The sequence below is a fragment of the Suncus etruscus genome, chromosome 15, assembly GCF_024139225.1.
Source record: "Suncus etruscus isolate mSunEtr1 chromosome 15, mSunEtr1.pri.cur, whole genome shotgun sequence".
Taxonomy (NCBI): domain Eukaryota; kingdom Metazoa; phylum Chordata; class Mammalia; order Eulipotyphla; family Soricidae; genus Suncus; species Suncus etruscus.
The window spans coordinates 25274896-25298944 of NC_064862.1; the positions used below are offsets into that span (position 1 = coordinate 25274896).

A 24049-nucleotide genomic window follows, 5' to 3' on the forward strand; every position below is an offset into this window, starting at 1 on the left:
CGGCTGAGGTGAAGGCCCCGACGTCCAGAAAACCCCGAAAATCACCTCCTTGGCTGCGCCTGCCAGCCCCAGACGTCTGCCCAAATAAGATTTTGTTGCTGTCCCCTCTTCTTTTTAATGAGCAAGTAAACTACGCTACTTATCAACATGGGACAGAGATCTACATCATCCACCAAGAGTGGAAAATTTATGAACCCCACAGACCAAGCCCGGAAAGCAGCCCGGAAGAGAGAATTAAAGAAGAACAAGAAACAACGCATGATGGTACGAGCTGCAGTTTTAAAGATGAAAGATCCCAAACAAATTATCCGGGACATGAAGAAATTGGATGAAATGGAATTTAACCCAGTACAACAGCCACAGTTAAATGAGAAGGTGCTGAAAGATAAGCGTAAAAAACTGCGTGAAACCTTTGAACGTATTCTACGACTCTATGAAAAAGAAAATCCAGATATATACAAAGAATTACGAAAGCTGGAAGTAGAATGTGAACAGAAAAGGGCTCAACTTAGCCAGTATTTTGATGCTGTCAAGAATGCTCAGCATGTGGAAGTAGAGAGTATTCCTTTGCCAGACATGCCGCATGCTCCTTCCAACATCCTGATTCAGGACATCCCCCTTCCTGGTGCCCAGCCACCCTCTATCCTTAAGAAGACTTCAGCCTATGGACTTCCATCTCGGGCAGTTTCGATACTTCCTCTTCTTGGACTTGGTGTTCCACGGTTGCCTCCTGGCAGAAAGCCTCCTGGTCCTCCTCCTGGGCCACCACCTCCTCAAGTTTTACAGATGTATGGCCGTAAAGTTGGTTTTGCCCTAGCTCTTTCTCCTCGGAGACGAGATGAGGACATGCTATATAGTCCTCCTCCAAGGGGACCTCCAGCAAGGCTACCTCCCCCTGCACCTCCAGGTATCCATCCCCCTCGTCCTGGCAAGATGTGCCCACCTTTGGGGCCTCCTCTCAGACCTGCCCCTCCTGGGCTTTTCCCACCAGCTCCCTTGCCGAACCCGGGGGTTTTAAGCGCTCCTCCCAAGTTGATTCAGCTGCCCAAGGCAAATGACAGGAGCGCAGCAACCATTGAGAAGAAAGCTACAGCAACCATCAGTGCCAAGCCACAGATCACTAATCTCAAGGCAGAGATCACTCGTTTTGTGCCCACAGCACTGAGGGTACGTCGAGAGAATAAAGGGGCTACTGCTGCTCCCCAAAGAAAGTCAGAGGATGATTCCACTGTGCCTCTTGCCAAAGCAACCCCTCAATCTGGTCCTTCTGTTCCCGTTTCAGTACAAACTAAGGAGGAGGTTTATGAAGCTTTCATGAAAGAGATAGAAGGGCTACTGTGACAACTGCTGATGCCAGAGTAGGCATGGTTCACATCAGTGGTTCATAGAGGCTCTTAGTAAACATAGGCAAAGAGCTACTTTCACTGTCAGGGTATTTTCTCATCTCAGTTCAAAGAATATCCTAAGGTTTAGCATTGCTCACAGTTGACTCCAGAGTGTGAAGTACTTCATTCAGATTAGATGGGTTGTTGAAGTACTGCTAACATCCATGCCAGTTCAGGCCATCACTTTCCTCCCTTTACAAATCTTTGGAAACTTGTGATTGGGGATCTTTGTTATTTACTTGTTTGGGTTCTCCTGGTATGCAAAGGGCACTGGCATACAGATTTCTGAAAAAAGCTTAATTCACCCATCTAGCCTTTCATGTTTGAGTTATTAATATTTTCTTGTAAATATTTTGTAATATTGTAGTGAAATGGACTGCAATGCCATTTCCTAATACAAAATAAGATATATGGGAAGAAATGTACAATTCTTTGATTAAAATTATGTCCCGCTGGGGAAAAAAAGATTGGAAAGAGATCTTTGGGAAGAGATCGAGGAGTCCTCCAGGGGAGTAGTTGGGGCACACCAGGCAGAATGGGGGTTGTGTGGCTGATAGCTCTGTTCACGGATGTGTTGAGGGGCTAACTTTTGGCTTCTAGAGATTTTTGTAAAAATATTATATTGAAACCATTGTGATTAACAAAATTCAAAGGTTTTTTTTTTTTGAAGCTGTGCACCCTGCCCCCCCAACACATACACACACCCCATGTCAAACACAGAAAACCTCATTGCATACATCACACTTCTTAGTGTGATCCCTTTTCAATTCAGGAACAAGTACAGATTAACCAAACATCTGAGATGGAACCTGGAGAGTTTGAAACTGCCCAAACACTAATTGCAGACAAGACTGTTCTTAACCCCTCCCTGAGGGGAAGCATACCCCTAAGCCTTCCAAGGGTGTGGAAGTTGGGCCACTACTTGACTTTGAAGATAGAGAAAGCATTCACATTGAAAAAGATAGGGGAAGTAAGGGACCTTACACCACTACTCAATCACCTTTCCATGAACTTGGCTAACACCTCCATGGGGGAACCACCTCCCCACATGGATCACACCTTAGGGGTTTGATGGTGGCGGAGAATGGTTTTCTAGAGCAGAGAATCAGAAAGTCTTAGAAACTGAAGATGGAGAGAATGAGCAGCCTTGACATACCCCCCCCCTTTCTCTTTCTTCACCTCTTCTTCAGATGCAGTTCTAGGAGGAGTTCGTGCAGGGGTGCTGAAACCTAGTTATATGACCTTAAGTCACTTTATAGTGGTACATTCTCCCCCACAAAATTCAAGAAAAACGTTTTAAAAGTCAGAACTTCAAAAGAGAAGTAGAAAGCCCAGTTTTCCCCTTTCTCCATAAATGAAAACTCCTAGGCCAGAGTGATAGCATAGATGTAGGGCATTTGCCTTGCATGTGGCCAAACCACGAGATGGTTATTTTATTCCTGACATGCCATATGATTTTTCCGCCCCCTGACCCAGCCTTCTGGGGTAATTTCTGAGCTCAGAGTCAGGAGTAACCTTGAGCACTTTAGGGTGTAACCCAGAAGTAAAAAAATAAATAAAATTGAAAGCTTCATCCCAACAAAGCATCTCTACACAGCCTTCCCTCTAAAGGGCAGAGGTTCAAGAGAGGTGCGAGCTTCAGGTTGGTATGGGGTCTTTTTGAATGCTCCTTGGTGCTGTGCTCACGGCCCATTGGCTGTAGATCTTCACTGCTCATTGGTTGTTGGTGTTGGGCTCTCTTCCCATTGGATGGCTGCTTACTGCAAAAAAAAAAAAAGCCCTTCACCTGGGTCTAATGACTATCCCCTGAGCATCTTTAATTCCAGGTGCTACTGATAAACAGAAAGACCACCAGCTCCCCATGGCTGCCTTACTCTCTCTCGGCAATTACAAGGATGTCTCTTTCAGTGTTTCCCATTTTATCAAGTAATGATCCTTCTTCTGAAAGAATACACATGGCCTTTAAAAATAAGCCTGTGCTTTACCAAACACATGTCCTAGTGAGCAAAGTGGAAACCACCTACACAATTATGTGGAAGTCCCACAGCACCTGCATTCAGACACCCATTCACTGGCAATGGCACGCCCATTCCTGAGCACCTTCTCACAAGGATCTTGTTGGGAGTTAAGAGAATTGTGATCAGCACCAACTAGGATGGGTGCAAAGTGATTTGATCAAAGAGAAGAGAAATGGTGTTTTATTCTAGTTATATGACCTTAAGCTACTTTATAGTAGAGCCTTCTTTCCCACAAAAATCAAGAAAAACTTTCTAAAATTCAGAACTTTACAAGAGAAGTAGTATGCCCAGTTTCCCCCTTCTTCAACAATGAAAGCTCCCATGGACAGAGTGATAGCATAGCTGTAGGGCGTAGTTTTCCAAACCTACCTGATAAGTTTTCTAAACCTACCAGGATCCCTCCTTCCCATTATGCTGCTCCCTGAAAAAAAGGCAATACTGAGTCTTGAACACCTGAGGTCAGTTGAGGGAAGAGCCCCAGGCACATGGAAGAATCCTAGAGGAGAGTTGAGCTGATGGTAGGGGTGCCCCTTTCCCACATAGTGCTAAGGAGAGGATGACTCCAGAGTGTCTGCCTTGTGTCCTCAGCTTAGGAAGAATGGGGGGGGGGGGGTAATAGGAAACCCAAGCTAGGTATGCTTCCTCTCTGTGGAAGATGTCCCTTTGGGAAGAGATCAAAGTAGATCAACTACTCCAGGGAGTAGTTGGGGCACATGAGGCAGAGTGGGGGACTCTAGCTGACAGCTCTGCTCACAAGTGAGATGGGGTAGTAACTTCTGGCTTCTAGAGAGTTTTGTAAAAATATTTTATTGAAGCAAGTGTGATTAACAGAATCCAGAGATTTTTGCTGGGGCTGTGGATCCTCCCCCTGCCCCACCCCACACACATACCGTCAAACACAGAAAACCTCATTGCATACATCACACTTCTTAGTGTGATCCCTTTTCAATTCAGGAACAATTACTGATGGGCCAAACACCTGAGATCAAGCATCAAGCCTTATAGTGTAGTTACAAGACACGAACCTGGAGTGTCTAAAATTGCCCAAACCCCTAATCACAGACAAGAGAATTCAACTGTTCTTAACCCCTCCCTGAGGGGAGGCATACCCCTCAGCCTTGTAAGGGTGTGGAAGTTGGGCCAGTACTTGACTTTCAAGAGAGAGAAAGCCTTCACATTTAAAAAAAAATAGGGGAAGTATGGGCATCACTGGGGTAACGGACCTTACACCACTACTCACCAATCCCCTTACCATGACCTTGGCTAAAACCTCCATGGGGGAACCACCTCCCCACATGGATCAGGTCTTAGGGGTTTTACAGTGGCATAGAATTTATTTCTAGAGCAGAGGATCAGAAAGGAAAGTCTTAGAAACTGAGGATGGAGAAACTGAGCAGCCTTGACATGCCCCCCCTTTCTCTTCCCCTCTTCTTCAGATGCAGTTCTAGGGGGAGTTCTTGCAGGGGTGCTGAAACCTAGTTATATGACTTTAAGCTACTTTTTCCTGGTGCTTTCTACTTCACAAAAATCAAGGAAAACTTTCGAAAGTTTAGAACTTCACAAGAGAACAAGAAAGCCCAGTTTCCCCCTTCAAAAATAAAAGCTCCCATGGACAGAGTGATAGCATAGCTGTAGGGCATAGTTTTCCAAACCCACCTGATGTTTAGCAACCCCAGGATCCCGCCTGCCCACTAAGTTGCTCCCTGAAAAAATAAAAGGCAATACTGAGCCTTGAACACCTGAGGTCAGTTGAGGGAAGAGCACCAGGTACTTGGAAGAACCCAAGAGGAGAGTTGAGCTGGTGGTGGGGGTGCCCCCTTTCCCACATAGTGCTAAGGAGGGGATAACTCCAGAGTGTCTGCCTCATGTCCTCAGCTTAGGAAGAATGGTGGGGGGGCATAAAAAAAAATCCAAGCTAGGAATAACTTCTCTATGGAAGAAAGGTCTTTGGGTGCCTCCCATTTTCGGGAAGAAGCCTGTTTGGGAAGAGATCGAGGAGCCCTCCAGGGGATTGGTTGGGGCACACCAGGCAGGTTGGAGACTCTGTGGCTGACAGCTCTGCTCACAGGTGAGATGGGGGACTAACTTCTGGCTTCTAGAGAATTTTATAAAAATATATCATTGAAACAAGTTGATTAACAGAATCTAGAGATTTTTGCTGAAGCTGTGCATCCTCCCCCCACCCCCATCCCCACACACATACCACGTCTAACACAGGAAACCTCATTGCACACAGAACACTTCTTACTGTGATCCCACTTTTCAATTCAGGAACAAATACAGATGGACTAAACATCGGAGATCAAGCAGCAAGTTTCCTACAGCTACAATCTTGCATGGTCTGAGGGTGTGTTTCAGCCTAACACACCCACCCACCCCACCCCCATTTTCTCCAGGTATAATGGGCATGTCTTGTAGTGTAGTTACAAGAATGGACCCTGGAGTGTCTGCAACTGCCCAAACCCACTAATCACAGACAAGACAATTCAACTGTTCTTAACCCCTCCTGAGGGGAAGCATTCCCCTCAGCCTTCCAAGGGTGTGGAAGTTGGGACAGTACTTGACTTTCAGGATGGAGAAAGCCTTCACATTGAAAAAGATAGGGGGGGTGGCGGGCAGTGGCGCTAGAGGTAAAGTGCCTGCCTTGCCTGCGCTAGCCTTGGACGGACCGAGGTTCGATCCCCCGGTGTCCCATATGGTCCCCCAAGCCAAGAGCGACTTCTGAGCGCATAGCCAGGAGTAACCCCTGAGCGGTACCAGGTGTGGCCCAAAAACCAAAAAAAAAAAAAAAAAAAAGAAAAGAAAAAGATAGGGGAAGTAAGCTCAGCTCAACTCTGAGGTAACAGACCATACACCACTACTCACCAATCCCCTTTCCATGGCCTTGGATAACACCTCCATGGGGGAACCACCTCCCCACATGGATCAGGCCTTAGGGGTTTTATGGTGGCAGAGCATTTTTTTTCTAGAGCAGAGAATCAGAAAGGAAAGTCTTAGAAACTGAAGATGGAAAGACTGAGCAGCCTTTACATGCCCCCTTTTTCTTTCCCTCTTCTTCATATGTAGTTCTAGGAGGAGTTCTTGCAGGGGGGCTGAAACCTAGTTATATGACCTTAAGCTACTTTTTACTGGTGCCTTCTCCCCCACAATCATCAAGAAAAACTTTCTAAAATTCAGAACTTCAAAAGAGAAGTAGAAAGCCCAGTTACCCCCTTCTTCATAAATGAAAACTCTTAGGCCAGAGTGATAGCATAGCTGTAGGGCATTTGCCTTGCATGTGGCCAACCCAAGAGATGGTTATTTTATTTTTGGCATTCCATATGATTCCATTGCCCACCCCCAGCCTTCTGGGGCAATTTCTGAGCTCAGAGTCAGGAGTACCTTTGAGCACTTCAGGGTGTGACCCAAAAGTAAAAAATAAATCAATAAAAATGAAAGCTTCATCCCACCAAGGCATCTCTAGACAGCCTTCCCTCTAAAGGAGAGAGGTTCAAGAGAGGAGTAAGCTGTAGGTTGGTATGGGGCCTTTTTAAATTCTCTTTGGTGCTATGCTCATTGCCCATTGACTGTGGATCCTAACTGCTCATTGGTTATAAGTTTTGGGCTCTCTTCCCATTGGATGGCTGCCCTTCACCTGGGTCTAATGACTATCCCCTGAGTATCTTTAATGCCAGGTGCTACTTATAAGCAGAAAGACCACCAGTTCCTCATGTATGCCTTACTCTCTCCTGAAAATTACAAGGATGTCTCTTTCATTTTGTCAAGTAATGATCCTCCTTCTGAAAGAATACACATGGCCTTTAAAAAACCAACCTGTGCTTTGCCAAACTCATGTCCTAGTGAGAGGTCAGAATCAAGGGCAAGTCTACAAGGAGACAACAGTTATTTTCCTGATTTCTCCACATCTTGAGAATAAGTGACAGCATTGAACTTAACTTCCCAAAGTTGGATAGAAGGAACATGTCAAGGCATATCAAGGCTGCTCAGTCTACCCATTTTCAAGGGCTCTGACCTCAATATGCCTCCTGTGTTTAAGACACAGTATTGCCTTTTCTCAGGAAGTAGCTTAAAGGGCACAAGGAAACCTCAGGTGGCTAACCAAGGCAGCTGGATGGTCAAACAAGGGCACCTGAGTGGAAGAGATTCCACCTTGTTTTCTTTCTCCAGGGCTCTGACCACAAGCTCAGGCAGTGCTAATCCTGGGGTCCCAGGGAGCAAAGTGGAAACCACCTACACAAGTATGTGGAAGTCCCCCATCACCTGCATTCAGACACCCATTCACTGGCAATGGCACGCCCATTCCTGAGCACCCCCTCACAAGGATCTTGGTAGGAGTTAAGAGAATTGTGATCAGCACCGACTAGGATGGGTGCAAAAAGATTAATCAAAGAGAAGAGAAATGGTGTTTTATTTTTCTGCAAATGGCATTTGGTTTTTGGGTGGAGCAATAGGGTGCTGTAAGTCAGAGAGAGAAGAAAAATGCTCAGGCTCTCACATACTGTGAAGAAAGAAGACACGGGAACAACCCAGCAAGGAGAAGACCCAAATCTTCACCAGCAATAGGCCTACAAGCAAGAAATGACTCATTTAGAATAAGAGCCTGTTCCACCTGCCTTTATATGGTCCAAACATCAGTGACATAAATTTATCATGCCCTATAAGAGCAAAATCAGTTGGTCCACATCATGCTATAAGACTCGGAAAAGGATCCGGAACAATCTGTCACTTATTCTTGAGACCTGGAAAAATCGTCGAAAAATCTCTGGTGTTTTCTTGTCCAATTTCACACAGACTTGCCTTTGATTCTGACCTCCAACTAGGACATGCGTTTGGCAAAGCACAAATCGGTTTTAAAAGGACATGTGTCTTCTTTTAGAAGAGGGATCACTAATTGGCCAAATGGAGAACACTGAAAGAGGAGTAGCCCTGTAATTTTCTGGAAAGAGTACGGCATCCAAGGGGAGCTGGTGGTTTTTCTGCTTATAAGGAGCACCTGGAATTAAAGATGCTCAGGGGATAGTTATTAGACCCAGGTAAAGGGCTATATTTTTTTTTCAGAAAGCAGCCATCCAATGGGAAGAGAGCCCAACACCAACAACCAATGGGCAGTGAACGCAGCCCCAAAGAGGATTCAGAAAGGCCCCATTTCAGCCTTCCGTTTTCTCCTCTCGAACCTCTGTCCTTTGGAGGGATGGGTGTATTGAGATGCTCTTTATTTGGAGGGGAGAATTTTTGTTTTTGAAGAAGGGGGGAACTGGGCTTTCTAGCTCTCTTGTCTCAATGTTAGTTTTTTCTGATCTTGATGAGAAGGCAATGCTATCAAGTGGTTCAGGGTCAGATAACTAGGACTGCATCTGAAGTGGAGAGGAAAAAAGAATGGGGGGCCATGGGCTGGAGAAAGCTGGCCAGTTTCTTCATCTTCAGTTTCTAGGACTTTCTTTTCTGCTTCTCTGCTCTAGAAAAAGTTCTATTCCACTGAAAACACCCAAGTCCTGGTCCATTGTGGAGAGTCCCCATGGAGGTGTTTGTTAGCAGAGGCCATGGAAAAGCGATTGGTGAGAAGTGGTGTATAGTCTGTCACCTCAGAGGTGCCCTTATTTCCCCTAACTTTTTCAACGTGAAGGGGTTCTCCATCTTGAAGTTCAAGTACTGGCCCAGCTTCCACACCCTTGGAGGCTGAGGAGTATACTACCCCTTCAGGCAGGGATTAAAAGCAGTTGAGTTGTTTTTTCTGTGACAAGGGGTTTGGACAGTTGCAGACTCTCCAGGTTCTGTGTCTACCTAGCTTTGTTTTGTAGCTACAGAAGAGCTGGTGAAATGTCGGAGGTAGGCTGACACAGCCTTCGGCCCTCGCAAGATTGTAGCTGTGGGAACTTGATGCCTGATCTCAGATGTTTGGTCCATCCTGTACCTGTTCCTGACTTGAGAAGTGGGGTCAAGTCAGGAACTCACATGGGCTAGGAAGCCTGTGCATGCAATGAGGTTTCCCTGTGTTGTTGTATGTGTGTGGGTGGGGAGAGAGAGTAGGGTGCATAGCTGCATAGCTTCAGAAAAACAAATCGGGATTTTGGGGCAAGAGAGCGAGAGCGAGAGAGCAAGAGCGAAAACAAGATGCGTGCAAAGCAGTAGGGTGTTTGCTTTGCATGCAGCTGATGCAGGACAGATTTTTTTTCAAATCCCGGCATCCCTGGTCCAATGTGCCTGCCTGGAGTAACCCCTGAGTGTGGCCACGTGTGACCCAAAAATAAAAAAAAAAACAAAACAAAACATATCTCTGGATTCTGTTGATCCAGTTGTTTCAGTAAACTACAATTAAAAAATCTCTGGGGGACTGGGAAGGTGGCGCTAGAGGTAAGGTGTCTGCCTTGTAAGCGCTAGCGTAGGATGGACTACGGTTCAATTTCCCGGCGTCCCATATGGTCCCCCCAAGCCAGGAGCGATTTCTGAGCACATAGCCAGGAGTAACCCCTGAGAGTCAAACGGGTGTGCCCCCCCCCAAAAAAAAACCCAAAAAATATCTCTGGAAGCCAGGTATCAGTCCCCCAGCCCACCTGTGAGCAGAAATGTCAGCCACACAGTCCCCCTACTCTTCCTGTGTGCCTCAACTACTCCTCTGGAGAGCATCTCTATCCCTTCCCAAAGAGACTTCTTCCCACAGGAAGGAGGCATTAGAAGCTTGGTTCCCTCAGGCCCTCCATTCTTCCTTAGAGGAGGACATGGAAGACACTCTTCGGAGTCATCCCCTTCTTAGCACTGTGTAGAAAAGGGGACACACACCCCACACACACACACTAGCTCTTATCATGGCTGGGAGAGTGCACATATTTCTCCATGTAGTGTTGGGTTGTCCATGAGCACCTTGACTGTGCACATCAGGTAGATGAGCAAGGCTAGGTTGTTTTGCACCACATTCATGCAGACCACCTGAGAGATGGAGGTGCTGAAGCAGGGCAGCATCTGAGAGAGCCCAGGGCCTGTGGCGATGATCTGGAGAGCTTCCACTTGCTTGGATTCACAGAAGTCTACACAGGCCTTGGTGATGTCAGTGTTGTACAGTTGAGCCGAACTAGGGAACTCGTGAAGCTTCTGTTCAATTCACTTTCTCATCCTTTCTGGACAGGCTAGGGATGAAACCTGGGGCCTCATACATGCAAAGTCCCTGAGATTCATTCCCCCAGTTTTATCTACTCCACTTTTTAATAAGTGACAAAAGGGTCTTTTTAAGAAAAAAGCTCTTAAGACAGATGTCACTGTCCTCTCCCTTCCAAACCATGGCACATGGCCAGACCGTCACTGATTTCCAGACAGCTGCCTTTAGTCCACTCCAAGTGGAAGAAAACTGAGTTCAGACAGCAGTAGGGTGTATGTGTCAGGAGAGGAGAGAGATTGCCAGTGGCAGTCAGCACTGAGCTACAGAGCACAGGGGTGGACTGAAGGGCCATGGCAGGCAGTTGAAAGCCTCCCTGCTGATAGTGAAACCTGGGGACCACCAGATGTGTCCTAATATCCCAGGAGCTTCTAGGTCTTCTTGCTCTGGGCCTTTCTTGGAGATCTCACCAATAATCTGTCACCTCCATTTTTAGCTTTGAGCAGCTCAGCACATTCTAAGGCTAGGAAGGGTCTTTGTTCCTTCACTTTTTCCTTCCAGTTGAGCTGGTGCAATCTGGCTGAGGCCATCATGGCGTTTTCTGCATTGTGAGCTATAATGCTAGTGAAGATTCCACCCTTGGACCTTGTGGCCCTAACCTACGATGTTATGGCCTCAGAAAAGGGGGGGAGGTTCAGTGGGAAACTGAAGCTTATTACTCATAAAACTGCATTTCCTATCAGAAGGCTTATGGTTTCCTTCCCCCCCCCCCACGTCTGTGACTTGTTACTACTGTCCTAAGGAGGCCATAGGGACATCTGGCCTCTGATGTTTCGTTCTGTAGGCCTCCATTTCTTCTTCAGTGGGCTCCCGAGTTTCGCAGATGCTATTGTTTTTTTTTTTTTGTTTTGTTTTTTTATTTTTAGGTATTTTTTATTGAATATTTTTATTTAAGTAACATCATATTTTGGTTACAGTCATAACCAGAACACCCCCCTTCACCAGTGCAACATTACCACCTCCCCCCTTCCCATCCCCTACCTGTATTCGAGACAGGCATTCTACTACAGTAATTTGTTTTTAAATTCAGTAAGTTGTATTTTTTTTCCTTAAAGGATAAGAGTAAAAAAAAAATATAGTAAAGGTGTGATAGTGGCAATCTCCAATTTTTGCATAGGTCCAGAAAAATGGAGAAAATGGAAAAAAAGTCCTTGACTTGATTACAAAAAGGCCTCACCCCAGAAGTTTATTGGCATAAGACAGACACTGGGTTCCAGGCATACCAGTCTATCCAACTTCAGTCATTCTCAAGGTCCCGGTGAAACTTTTGCACACTTTGGCTATAGTTGGTATCAGACTATATTTAAAGACTCTGAATTCTGTGCATTTCTTTCGTCCATGTCAGGCTGATGTGAAGCATCCTCTAGTTTCAGCATATCATTGAATGCAGAGCGATCTCGCAGATGCTATTGTAAGGCCGCTTCCTCTCATCAATCTGTATGATCTCTTTGACCTGAAGAAGGCAGGCCTCTTCTGCATTCAGTGCCTTCTTTAGTTTTTCATGTTTCTTTTCTTCATTGTCACTATCTGAACTGCTCTTTCGAAGTTTCTTTTTCTTGATTAGTTTTTTTTTATTTATCTCCCTAAGGGTTTGAGGTTTCTTCACTGATTCTTCTGTTGGATCATCTATAACACATTCCTCTGTATTGGCAACCTCCTTCCCAGCCTCTCCAGTACAGTAGGAATACTTTAAAAAAGAGTGACAACATTTGTATCCCCATCGACCATCTTTCCAGTAGGATCCCCAAATATGAGTGTGATTGTGGATCTTCACCTCTTCTTCATCGTTGAAGCAGGCGACAGCTCGTTCCTACCCTTTGATGACTGTCACATGTCTTGAGTATTCGAAATAGTCTTCAGTCTGAGCTAAAAGTAGTTCAGCTGGAGGAACATCCAGGTGCTCTTGGCCACCATACTTTTCTAGAATGCGTTCTTTCTGTTCTTTGAAGTCTTCTTTTTTGACTTTGAAGGACTTATACAACAGTTCCAGTTTTGTGGGATCAGCTTGTAGATGCACTTCTGGTCCTTTGGCATAGGCTTCCCAAGTGAATAACCATGCCTGAGCCATTGAAATGGTATCGCCCGTGTTTCTAGCAAAGTTATCACCTGCATAGCTCACTTCATCTGGATTCTTTCCTGCGTTGGCACAGGAATTCTCTCTCATTGCTTGGGATCATAGTAAGCAGAGTTTGGATCTAATTTCCGCAAATATTTTGCAACATCCTCTCGAATCCTGAGATTCTGAACAGTAATTCGCTTCTTAGAGTCAAAGTTCTGTCCAGGCATGTCATGTCATCTGCATATTTATCTTCATCCTCATCTTCACTGGTAGGGTCCTTTTCTGTCTGAGAATTTGTGGTTTCTCTTCTCCCCACTGGTGTTTTGGAGAATTAGCCTGTGCCACTAGTTTTCCTGAGGCATTCTCGGAGTTTCTGGGCTTTCAGTGTTCGCTTTGCCAGATCCACTTTGGCATATTCTTCTACAATTTTTATGTGTTCCTCTGGATTGTAGCCATTCCACCTATCCCGCTTTCCATCATAATCGAACATCAGCTGAGGCTGAACATATTCATCTGGAGCTATATTAGACCCTGTCAACTTGGCTCCAACTCGTCTTGGCTTCTCAAAGCAATCTTTTTTTTTTTTTTGATGTGTCATGGCCCCACAATTTTCACATGCTCCCTTGCGGTATTTGGTAGTTATGGAATTCTCTTTTACACCTCTTTTGTACCATTCTCCGGATGAGCTGGGCTGCTTCTGCTTCTCTGGTTGTGGTCTCTGGTGCTTTAACGTAGGTCTTTTAGATGGGTCAATATACCACGGCACTGAAGATATATACTGAGGAATATGAGGGCTGATGTCTTTTCCCTCTTCATCAACTTCTGCAGGAGCATTACCCAGTTTCCGTTGTGCTTCGAGCTCCTTCTTCCTCCTCCAGTCCTCTCTTGTCATTTTCTTTGAATCCTCCAAACTCATTTCTTTGGATCCTGACAGTGGAGCAGCACAAGCTGCATCTACTGTAGCAGCCTCCACGGTAACAGGGCTTCCTCTTGTATGGTGCAGGCGACTGAAAACAACAGGCAGACACAAAACGAATCTGATAGTGCTCCGTTTACTTCCGGGCTATGCCCTTTCTTAGGGTTCTCTCTGAAGCACCAGAGCACGGGTTCGGAGCAGTCACGGTGATTCTGCAGAAAACAGATGGAAGCCAAAGAGCAGAGCTGGGATTAAATAGGTCCCGGGAGCCAGAAGTGGGTGTTCCCTGCGGAATTCCCCCACCCACGCACTCCTGAGCCCAGCTTCCAAGGACAGAGCCAGGAGTTCACACCTGAACACTGCCAGGTGTGATTCCCTAAACAGAAAGATGGCAAGGCCTGGAGTTGGAGCTGGATCTCCCACTCCACTTAGCGTTGTTTGATAGCAAGGCCTCCTCCCAAGTGGGGTTCTGATGCCAGAGCAAATCAGCGGGTCTTCAATGCCTGGCTTGCCCCTCTCCTCAGATTGTCTGCCAGCTCAATTCCTTCATGAAGACACTCTGTCACAGGAAATCAGTAACTTTGGAATTTAGCAGTTAGGTCATCCTGGGGGGTCATTGCACCTTCACAGGGATCTTGTTAGGAGTTTAGAGAATTGTGATCAGCACTTACTAGAATGGGTGCAAAAGATTTATCAAAGAATAGAAATGGTGTTTTACTCTGAAAATGGCATTTGGTTTTTGGATGGAGCAATGGGGGGGGGGGGTTTACCTGCAGTGCCATAAGTCAGAGGAGGAGGAAAGATGCTCATGCGCTCACTTAATGTGAAGAAACAAGACAAGGGCATAATGCCCATTGCAAGCCCCTTAGACACTGTGGATAACTCCAAGGGGATGGGGTAGACTAGAAGAGACCCAAGGACTGTGGTGGAGGATCCTGGTGAAACCCTGGCTTGATTTCTGACACTCCCTAACTTGCTGGGTTTTGCTAGATAGAGTTCTGGAGAACCCTCATCATGAATTTGTGATGACCCCAATTGTACATATTTACTCCAGGGCCTTGCAGCATCATCTTCTTTGGCCCTTGTATAGATCCCAGGAATCATCAGTAACGGCCCCTTATCCCCTGAACTCTGTTCAGAAAGCACCCTTCCAACCTACATTTTTGTAAGTATTAATTCCAAGAAGAGCAAGAAAACAAAACTTAGGTTATTTCTAGAGGATGACCTATGTACATAGTCAGTACTCAGGGAATACGCTCCGACCCAGGCTTTGCGTTTTGGGGAGGAGTTTACCCCACTTTAAAGAAAATGAAAGTGTGGAAGTTTACACCATTGAGGGCTGTGAACAAACTCTCATGGGAAAAGGGCAGGAGGGGGATTCGAACTTGGATCTTGCTGGTTACAGTTCCCAAATGCTCGAGCTATTTTTATTCTCTAGACTCAGTTTCTGGCTCTAAAATGGCAAGGGCACCTCTGGATATAGGCAGGCAGTGGCCTCGCGCCGACCTAACCTATTTATAACCCTCCTGATTGTGTACACTTTGATCCCCAGGCCCCTGGATTTCCTATTTCTAGACTGAAGAGGCAGCACCATGTAGTTCCGGAGCTTCTCTGTAGAGAAGTTGCACATCCTGCTGCATGATGTGGGCCACTGGATTTTGCTCTTATGGGAAAATAACATTCCATATCACTGACATTGGGACTATATAAATCCAGATGGGACAGGGTCTTAGTCTAAGCGAGTCACTTCTTGCCTGTCAGCTTCTTGCTGGCGAGGATTTGGGTTGCTCCTTGCTGGGTTGTGGCTCTGAGACCCAGAAAAGCATCTGTCAGACACATTGGGGTGCTCAGGATATGGGTGTGGCCAATGTCAGTGAATGAATATATGAATGCATGAATGGTACAGCTCCCTGTTCTAAGAATGGGGCTTTGGCTCCAGACAGATGATGCCGGGACAGTCTTTCTTCAGCTAGCTGAATGCTGCATGCTTGGTGGCCTACTCCATGAATGCATGACTTTGAATGCATCCCTCTGCTTCTGGGCACTTTGGTTTCCTGAGCTGTGAAGAGGAATATCAGGTCACACACACCTGTGGAAGATGATGGGGACTAGGTTGAGACCATCTGCCTGGGGATAACTGTCATGCGCTGTGAGTTCCAAGTTGTTGGGTCTGTTCTTAGGAATCCTTTTATTGCCACACATGTCTCTATGTTTTGCCTAAGTATGTACTCAGCTACATGGCCCTACTCAAGGATGGACTCTGGACAGAGATTGTGGCCCCCATGGGTGGAATCCCAAAACGGTGCCTGTGGGACATTTTCCCGTGAGAGTGGCTCTGTCCCGCCTGCCCCCAGCTGCTGGTTCAGAATGTATCTGGCTGCCCCGCACTGATTTCCAACAGATGTTCCTCTAATGAACCTCGCTGTAATCTCAGGGCCTTAATATAGTGCCAGGGTGTGATAAGTTGGAAATGGCTGTCATCATGGCCTGCGAGGATGGTCTGGCCATCGTTTAAGACTATCTTCCTCTGACTGTTATGTGAAGTGGAATTTATCTTTTTCCCATCACCTCTCCTGGCATCTGATTCCCCACTTGGGATGAGGCCTTGATATCAAGGTAGCTCTAGTTGGGTTAGGGATTCTGTACCTTCTCCAGTCCTTGCCATTTTTGTTTGTGGATCACAAATACTGCCACTGTTTGTGGCAGTGCTCTGGGGCTAATTCCTGGCTCTGTCAGGGAGGATGAGCTCAGGAGTGGGTCGGGGAATTTCAGGGAATTTCCACTTCCTGCTCCGAAGCCTATTTAATATCAGCTCTGCTCTTGAGCTTTCCATCTGTGTATTTTGCAGGATCGAGGTGACTGGTGCTTCTCAAGGGGAAATGCCTAAAGTCAAAATAAGCCAAAAAGCACCCATACAGATGGCTGGGAGGTCATTGAGCCCACTTTGGGTCAGTCAGTTCGATCAGAAGATCAAACAAGCTGGAGCAGAGTCTCTGAGGGAAAGAGGAAGGTGGAGTCCCTCTGGCTCATCTTCAGAATCCAACAACAGAAAAAACCAGCTATGTTTTTTTTTTTTTACCTCTTCTGCAAGCAGAGAGCCACCAGCAGAGAGATGTACGAGTTCTGCATCCAAGAAGGTTATGCAGACATGACCCTCATTGCCAAATGGAAGCAGCTAGGCTATGAGAACCTCTGCTGCATCCAGACCTGCGACTCCAACTTGGGCACCAACTGCATTTCCGTGTCCCCAAGAGCAAGCTGGAAGTGGTCCAAATCATCGAGTGCAAGCACTGTTGCTTGTAGGGGCTTCTCCAGTTGAAACACCCTCCTACCATCCCATCTCCGTGGACTTTGCACTTGGCCATTTCTGGTCATACCCTCTTCTGTGCTCAGCACTTCTCCCAGAGCAGGGGCCTAGGCTGCTCCTGGGGGAGGCATCAGCAGCTCCTAAGTGGTTTGTAGGAATAAACCTGATATTTCCAAAAATAAAAGTTCATCATTGCCCAAACTGGCACAGTTGTGTACTACTTCAAAATGATCTCGTTCCAATTTTCAACTATCATGTATCTCTTGGTGACTATGAAATCTATGATGGGAAGAGCTTGGCGCTTTAAAAATAAAAGCACAATTTTTTTTTACCCCTTGGTCTGACCCTTTCTTCTCACCTCTGTATCCTCACTCTGGTATATCACTTGTTTTATAAAATAAAACACAAAACCTGTAGTGCAAACTAAATGCCAAACAGCACTCAGAAGGGACCCACTTTTGGTGGGGTGCAGGGGACCATATGGGAAGTCTGGGGGGCATGGAATATCAAAACTGGGAAAACATCTGTTCTTGTACCCTCACCTTTGGCGGGCTTTTTTTTTTTTTTTTTTAATTTTTAGCCAGTAGAACTAGAAGCCTGAGTGTTGTGTATGTAAACATTTCAATGGGATTATTTTGTTACAGACCCTACCCTGACCTGTGGTTGTGCCCTACCCTAGGGTGTGACCTGGCATTCTGCTCCCACCCTAGGGTGGTACCTGATTCTTCTCCCACCATTGGGTGGTACCTGATTCTTGGAGATAAAAGCAAGGGTCTGTGGAAGGGGCTTTTTGGCTGGAACTGATGCTGAGGCTTTGGGCTTCAGTCTTGTCCACCAAATAAAGCTAATATTTTCACAAGCCTGACTGTCTGCTAGCTGTTTACCTGCCGCTTCACTTCAGAACTGCCGGCTGAACAGGGTGGCAGACGCATGCTCTGAGCTGGAGGGGAAAGACCTCATCCTCAATCCCTCCATCAGTCAACACCATCAAGGGCTGATTTGCAACACCTGAGCACTACCTAACTAGGTCAGAACCCATTAACCCTGTGGTTGACCCACCCTGCCCCCAAGTGAGAGTCACTCTGCAGCCCATCAGCCTGGCCTGGGGGAGATATGGGGTCCTGGTTAGGGAACCCTTGGCAGCTACCATCCTTCAGCTCAGCTCAGGTGAGCATTTCTGATGAATGCTCCAGTCCCGTGGAGGAAGTTTCTGGCTCCCAAGTTGGCTGGGGTTGGATTCTCCTTGCAACACTCACACCTCCACTGCCAAACAAATCTAAGCCTTCCATCTGCTGTCCTAGGTCAGGACGTGCCAGGAATGCTCAGTCAATGTACCATGTAGCCTGGAGCAGAGCGCTGTTGTGGTGATCTGCAGATATTTGCAGAACTCTGGGTTCAAGTGCCCAGATTGGGAATTGGGATCCACCAAAGCCACGCTTCTAGCTTTTTTTTTATTTTTGGTTTTTTGGGGGTCACACCTGGCGGTGCTCAGGGGTTACTCCTGGCTGTCTGCTCAGAAATAGCTCCTGGCAGGCACAGGGGACCATATGGGACACCGGGATTCGAACCAACCACCTTTGGTCCTGGATCGGCTGCTTGCAAGGCAAACACCGCTATGCTATCTCTCCGGACCCCGCTTCTAGCTTCTTAATGATGGTGGTAGGGGGGACACAAGGTGACAATGTGGCATCTGTCTGAGGGCATCAAAACGCAGTAAATTGGCCTTTCTGGGAGTCGGAGGAGTCCAGGGAGTCCAGCAGCACCCTGGGAGATTCAATACCTCAAAAGACAGAAGAGAAATCCTTTCGCCTTCGTGAACCAAAAGTAGTTGAACTACTGCTTGGGACATCCTGGCTTTCATCCTGACTTTGCTTCTTGGACTAGTCCAAGTTGGCTCTTGTCTTCATGTCCCTGCTACTGTCTCTCCACACCTGAACTTTCATATAAGACGCTGGTCATCACTTCGGTGTGCTGAGCTATAGGGAGGAAGTAAGTTTCACTAGAACCTCCACAGTCACACTGGATTCCCATGAGAGGGAGTCCTCATGAAGGAGCTGATCTGGCTTCTGAGCCTGGGGTGGGCCTGTCAGGATAGTGGAGACCAGCTGATTCTGGCATATGATCCTTACTTGGCATTTTGTTTTGTTTTGGATTTTGGATCACAGCTTGCAGTGCTCAGGGGTTACTCCTGGCTCCATTCTCAATAAATCACTCATTACAGGTGCTGGGACCATATGGGATGCCGGGAATCTGAACAAGGTCCATTCTGGGTTGGCCACATTCAAGGCAAACACCCTACCTTTGTGCTATCTTTCTGTCCCTTATGATCCCTATTTGGGAAGAAACCTTGCTATCAAGGCAGCTCTAGTTGGGTTGGGCAATCTAGTACCATCTTGCCACCAGCCCTTGCCATCTTTTTTTCTTGGGAGATCACACCTAGCAGTGTTCAAGGGCTAATTCCTGGTTCTGCCCTTGGAGTCTGTGCTCAGGGGGAATTCCCAGGGAACTTCCAATTCCTGCCCTCAGACCTATTTATATATCAGCCCTGCTCTTGGGCTTCCATCTGTATTTTCTGCAAGAATTAGGTGACTGGTGCTTCTCAAGGGGGAAATGCCTAAAGTCAAAAGAAGCTGAAAAGCACCTCCAGATGGCTGGGAGGTAATTGAACCCAATTTGGGTCAGTTTGAAAAGATGAGACAAGCTGGAACAGAGCCTCGGAGGGAAAGAGGAAGCTGGAGTCCCTCTGGCCCATCTTCAGGATACAAGCTGAGATCCATAAGCAGAGAGCTGTACGAGTTCCGCATCCAAGAAGGCGGACAAGAACCTCACTCAGTGTTCAAAGGAAGTAGCAAGGCCATGAGAACTTCTGCATCCAGACCTGCGAATTCAACTTGGGCACCAACTGCATTTGCTGTGTTCCCCAAGAGCAAGCTGGAAATGGGCCGAAACATCCAGTGCAAGCACTGTGGCTTTCAAAGTTGCTTCGGTTGAAACCCCGCCCCACTCCCTCCATCTCCCTGGACTTTACACTGGCTGATTCTGCTGGTCGTACCCCTCAGTCTCAGTGCTTCTCCCAGAGCAAGGGCCCAGACTGGGAAGGCCGCAGGATCTCCCATGTGGATTGTAGAAATAAGCTTGATACCTCCCTCCAACAAAAAATAAGTTCATCTCTGTCCTGAACGGCACCCCTCCCCCATTTCTTTTTTACCACTTCAAGATGATCTTATTTCAATTTTCGGTGACCATGTATCTCTGGGGGACTAAGAAATCCAAAACGAAATGAGCTTGGAGGCGGCGGCAGCAGCAGCAGCAGCAGCGGACCTGGGGCCTTGGACCTGGGCCTCAGCATGTGAGGCCCGGAGCAGTTATGTGGAGATTCTGTGGCAGAAGGTATGAGTTTTTCAGGAATTATCCAAATGGATGAAGATGAACATTACAATAAAGTTGAAGATGTGGTCGGAAGTCATGTAGAAGATGCAGTAACGTTTTGGGCCCCAGAGTATTTGTAGAAATAAGGATATTGTGAAGATTGGTCGTTCACTTTCTGAAGTTGGTTCCCATGCCAATGAAGTTTTTGGGAATCTTGATCCAAAGAAGATTTATGGTGGGTTATTTTCTGAAGACAAATGTTGGTACAGATGCAAAGTACTGAAAGTCATCAGTGATGAAAAGTGCCTTGTGAGATATATTGACTATGGAAATACAGAAATTCTAACTTGATCTGATATAGTTGATATTCTTGTGGTCCAGCAATTTTCTAGTGTTGCCAGAAAGTACAGACTTTGGGGACTAGAGATTCCTTCTAGCCAAGAAGGTACCCAGTTTGATCAGGGGAGAACCTTTTTGGGGAGCTTGATTTTTGAAAAAAAAAAATGAGAATTAAAGCAACCTGCCAAGATGGAACAGTTATTGCTCAGGCTGAGTATGGCACTGTGGATATTGTGGATCTAGGGGAAGAAGTGGCTAAGAAAGGATTTGCAGAAAAGTGCAAACTAGCTGTCAATGCTAATGTTTGTGAGGAAAACAATCCAGAACCTGGTCCACTCTCCCTCAGGAATCTTGAAAGCCCCATTCCTTTGTGGAGTCATAGATCAAACCAGTCAACCTTCAGCAGGCCAAAGGGGCGTGTAAGTGGGAAATTGACTGTTGAATCCAAGAAAGAAAATTATACAGGAAATCACGAGACATTTCCAAAGGAAAGTTTAACTGCTTGGGACTTTAATTTAGGGTCTAGTGTCAGCCTGGCAAAAATTAAACAGGATCAGAAACTGATTCAAGAAAATAAAAAGCTTAAAACAGAAAGAAGTTCTTCTTGAAAACTGTAAAGCATTAGAATAGAAAGCAGAACAGATTGCCGAGGAGTTGCAACAAGAGAAAGCAACTATCATGGATTTGACTAAACATTTAAAGAGCACTTTGAAGACTCATGTAGGTACTAGAATGAAATATCTGGCAGCTAAGGTGAAATGTTGAAAGAAATTAGGCATGTCAATATCTGTGTTCGTTTAGGGAATGACTACAAGTGTTGGATGAAGGGTGTTTCACTACTCCAGCATCTTTGAATATATTAGAGATAATTTAGAAAGACTACAATTTAGCTCAAGAGAAGATTTGGACTTGTCAAGATTGGAATAAAGGACATATTTTGATTTTGGAAAGAAATATTGTGCAACGGAAGCTGATCATGGCAATTCAAGCATTTTGGAAGTAGATGAATTACTGTTTACTAAACATTTGCAAACATTACAGGGCATGTCAGTCTCTTTAAAAGCAGTATATGGAAAGTATATAAAGAAAGGACATACTCTGAAGAATTACTTGAAAAATTTTATGACTGGAGTTGTGATAAAAAAAAACAGGAATTCACCAATGTTAGAAATGAAACAGATATTTCTCTACAACACCTTAAGACATAGTTCCAGAATGCCTTAAAGGCTTTTTATTTATCTGTGGAAGAATCATTGACTCCAAGAGAAAACTGAGTCAAATATCTGCAAAGAGCTGGAGATATCTTTGACTGAGCAAGGTGATACAGACAAGGAAATAATTTTAAATACATATAGTCAAGTACCAGAAAAGATCCATTCAGAGGAAAGGCTAATTGCTGCTGTGTATTCTAAGTATAAGGACAGTATTGAGTTTAAGAAGCAGTTTATTGAATGTTTAAATCAGTTCTAATGTGGACTGTTTGCTGTCCATTAAGACACTGAAAAGTTTAAAAGCGACTGAAATGGAAAATGGTTGCAAAGAGAAATTTGGAAGAGTCTGATGACCATGATGGATTTGAAATTGAGAAAATAAAATAGCTCAATTACACAATAGTGTCTTTAAGGAAATTCATCCTGAGCAGGAAGAATATGAAAAGCTGTAGAGATTGGTGCAAAAATGGTTCCCTGAGCAGTCTTTGCTTCATCCTGAAATAGGATTACATAAATACATGAACTCCAGTGGTCTTCTTACTATGAGCTTGGAAAGGGATCTTCTTGATTCTGAACCTCATGAAGAAACTTAGCAGCAAGCATTCTTTGGTATACTCTGAGGTCAATGGGAAGATCATTCTTTTAAAGGGGTACTCTGTGGATGTCAACACAGAAGCCAGTGTGATGCAGAGAGCAGCTTCCTGTCACAGAGCTGTGAGAGAGAAGCTAGAGGAGTCTGGGTTACTGCCATTGATATTTTTATTTTTGTGTAAGTCTGATCCTTGTGGCTTATCTGATGGTCCCATACTATCCTAGAGCAAACCTTAGTGCTACTCAAGCCAGTATATCTTTAACATCAGAGGAAGTTTTAAAGGTCATGAGAGGTGTAGCCCAGGGCCTACATACATTACATAAGGCTGATATAATTCATGGATCACTTTATCAGAACAATGTATTTTGTCTTAAACCACAAACAAGGAATTGTTGGAGATTTTGACTTCCCCAAATCTGTGAATCAGCGAGCCGTGGTGAACATGATGGTTGGTGACTTGTTTGCTTTCATCTGAAATAAAAATTGGAAAACCTACCCTCCGGCTCCCTTTCCCATCAGATCTAAACATACTGGTCTTGGTGGTCGCAAGAAGAGGAATATTAATACTGAATCTGGCCTCACAGGGCTCATAGTCTGCTATGTAAGCACATGGGCTAGGTAAAAAAAAAAAAAAAGAAAAACCTGCTTCTCCGAGTTCTGACTTGTATGCTTATGGCTGCCTTTTATTATGGCTTTTCGTGAAAAATCAGAAACTTGAGACAAAGATGAATTCCTAAAGTAGATCATTTTCATTTGTACGATAATCTCAGATCCCTGCTCTGTAGCCTGCTCTTCTGTAGAAGTTTAATGACTACTGAGCAAGTTTTGAATGCTAAATGTTTCTGGCTACCTAAAGAAAAATCAGTTCCAAACCTAGAAAAAGACATAGAATATATTCAAAATCAAGAGGAATTTAAGATGAATAACTTGAATAAATGTATAGAAAAGACAAGAAATAGTGAAGCCAATTTTGATTGATATTTTGTTTTTGTTGCTGCAGATATTTATCTTGCAAACTGTTGTTATATATAGAAAAAAACTGGAAGTATTTTATAGAGCTATTTGGTGTTGAAGATATAATAAAAAAAACATTTGACTACACACATATACACACACACACACACACACAGAAATGAGCTTGGAGCTTCACCAATAAAAGCACAATTACTCTCCCTGCCCCCACCACTTCCTTCACACCCTTGTTCCCCACTCTGGTGTACCACCTGTTTTTAAAACAATACCCATGGTAAACAAACAAACAACAACAACAAAAAAAAAAAAACAGAAGTCAACCTGCACTCAGGAGGGAGGGACACACTTCTGGTGGAGTACATGGGACCATATGGGATGCCAGTGGAAAAAATATAACCAGGTAAGCATCATGTTTCTTTGCATCCAACCGTCCACTTGGCTAGCATTTTATTAACTAACAACACTAAAAACATGAGCACCACCAGGTCAGAACCATAAAACCTGTGCCAGACCAACCCTGCCCTGCCCTGCCCTGCCCCTGCCTGACATTCACCCTACAGCCCATCAGCCTGGTCTGGAGGAGACCTGGGATTCTCGTTAGGGAGTCTTTGGCAGCTGCCAACCTTCATCTTAGATCTTTGGTGAGCATGTCTGTTGAATGCTCCAGTCCTGTGGAGGAACTTTCTGGCTCCCAAGTTGACTGGGGTATCATTTTCCTACAACACTCACACTGC

The 24049-nt window shown here is 45.4% G+C and overlaps 2 protein-coding genes, 1 non-coding gene and 3 pseudogenes across 3 annotated transcripts; 5 read left to right on the plus strand and 1 right to left on the minus strand.

Moving 5' to 3' along the window:
* Positions 1-147: 147 nt before the first annotated feature.
* On the plus strand, positions 148-4851 carry LOC126029765 (WW domain-binding protein 11-like). Its single transcript, XM_049788074.1, has 3 exons — positions 148-907; positions 992-1167; positions 4840-4851. The coding sequence occupies exons 1-3, from the start codon at positions 148-150 to the stop codon at positions 4849-4851; spliced, it is 948 nt and encodes a 315-aa protein (XP_049644031.1).
* Positions 4852-11279: 6428 nt separating this feature from the next.
* On the minus strand, positions 11280-15727 carry LOC126029766 (pre-mRNA-splicing factor SLU7-like). The gene is given in 7 exon segments (XM_049788075.1): positions 11280-11383; positions 11964-12716; positions 12719-12841; positions 12844-12904; positions 12907-12970; positions 12972-13616; positions 15615-15727. Coding segments are annotated over 7 exon segments (1863 nt in total).
* A 677-nt stretch (positions 15728-16404) lies between these two features.
* On the plus strand, positions 16405-16828 carry LOC126029767 (protein BUD31 homolog; annotated as a pseudogene).
* Positions 16829-19442: 2614 nt separating this feature from the next.
* LOC126030669 (protein BUD31 homolog) lies at positions 19443-19823 on the plus strand (annotated as a pseudogene).
* A 401-nt stretch (positions 19824-20224) lies between these two features.
* On the plus strand, positions 20225-23321 carry LOC126030559 (serine/threonine-protein kinase 31-like; annotated as a pseudogene).
* On the plus strand, positions 22838-22973 carry LOC126031912 (small nucleolar RNA SNORA61). Its single transcript, XR_007503719.1, has one exon. It is a non-coding gene; the product is annotated as a small nucleolar RNA SNORA61 (small nucleolar RNA).
* Positions 23322-24049: the final 728 nt, after the last annotated feature.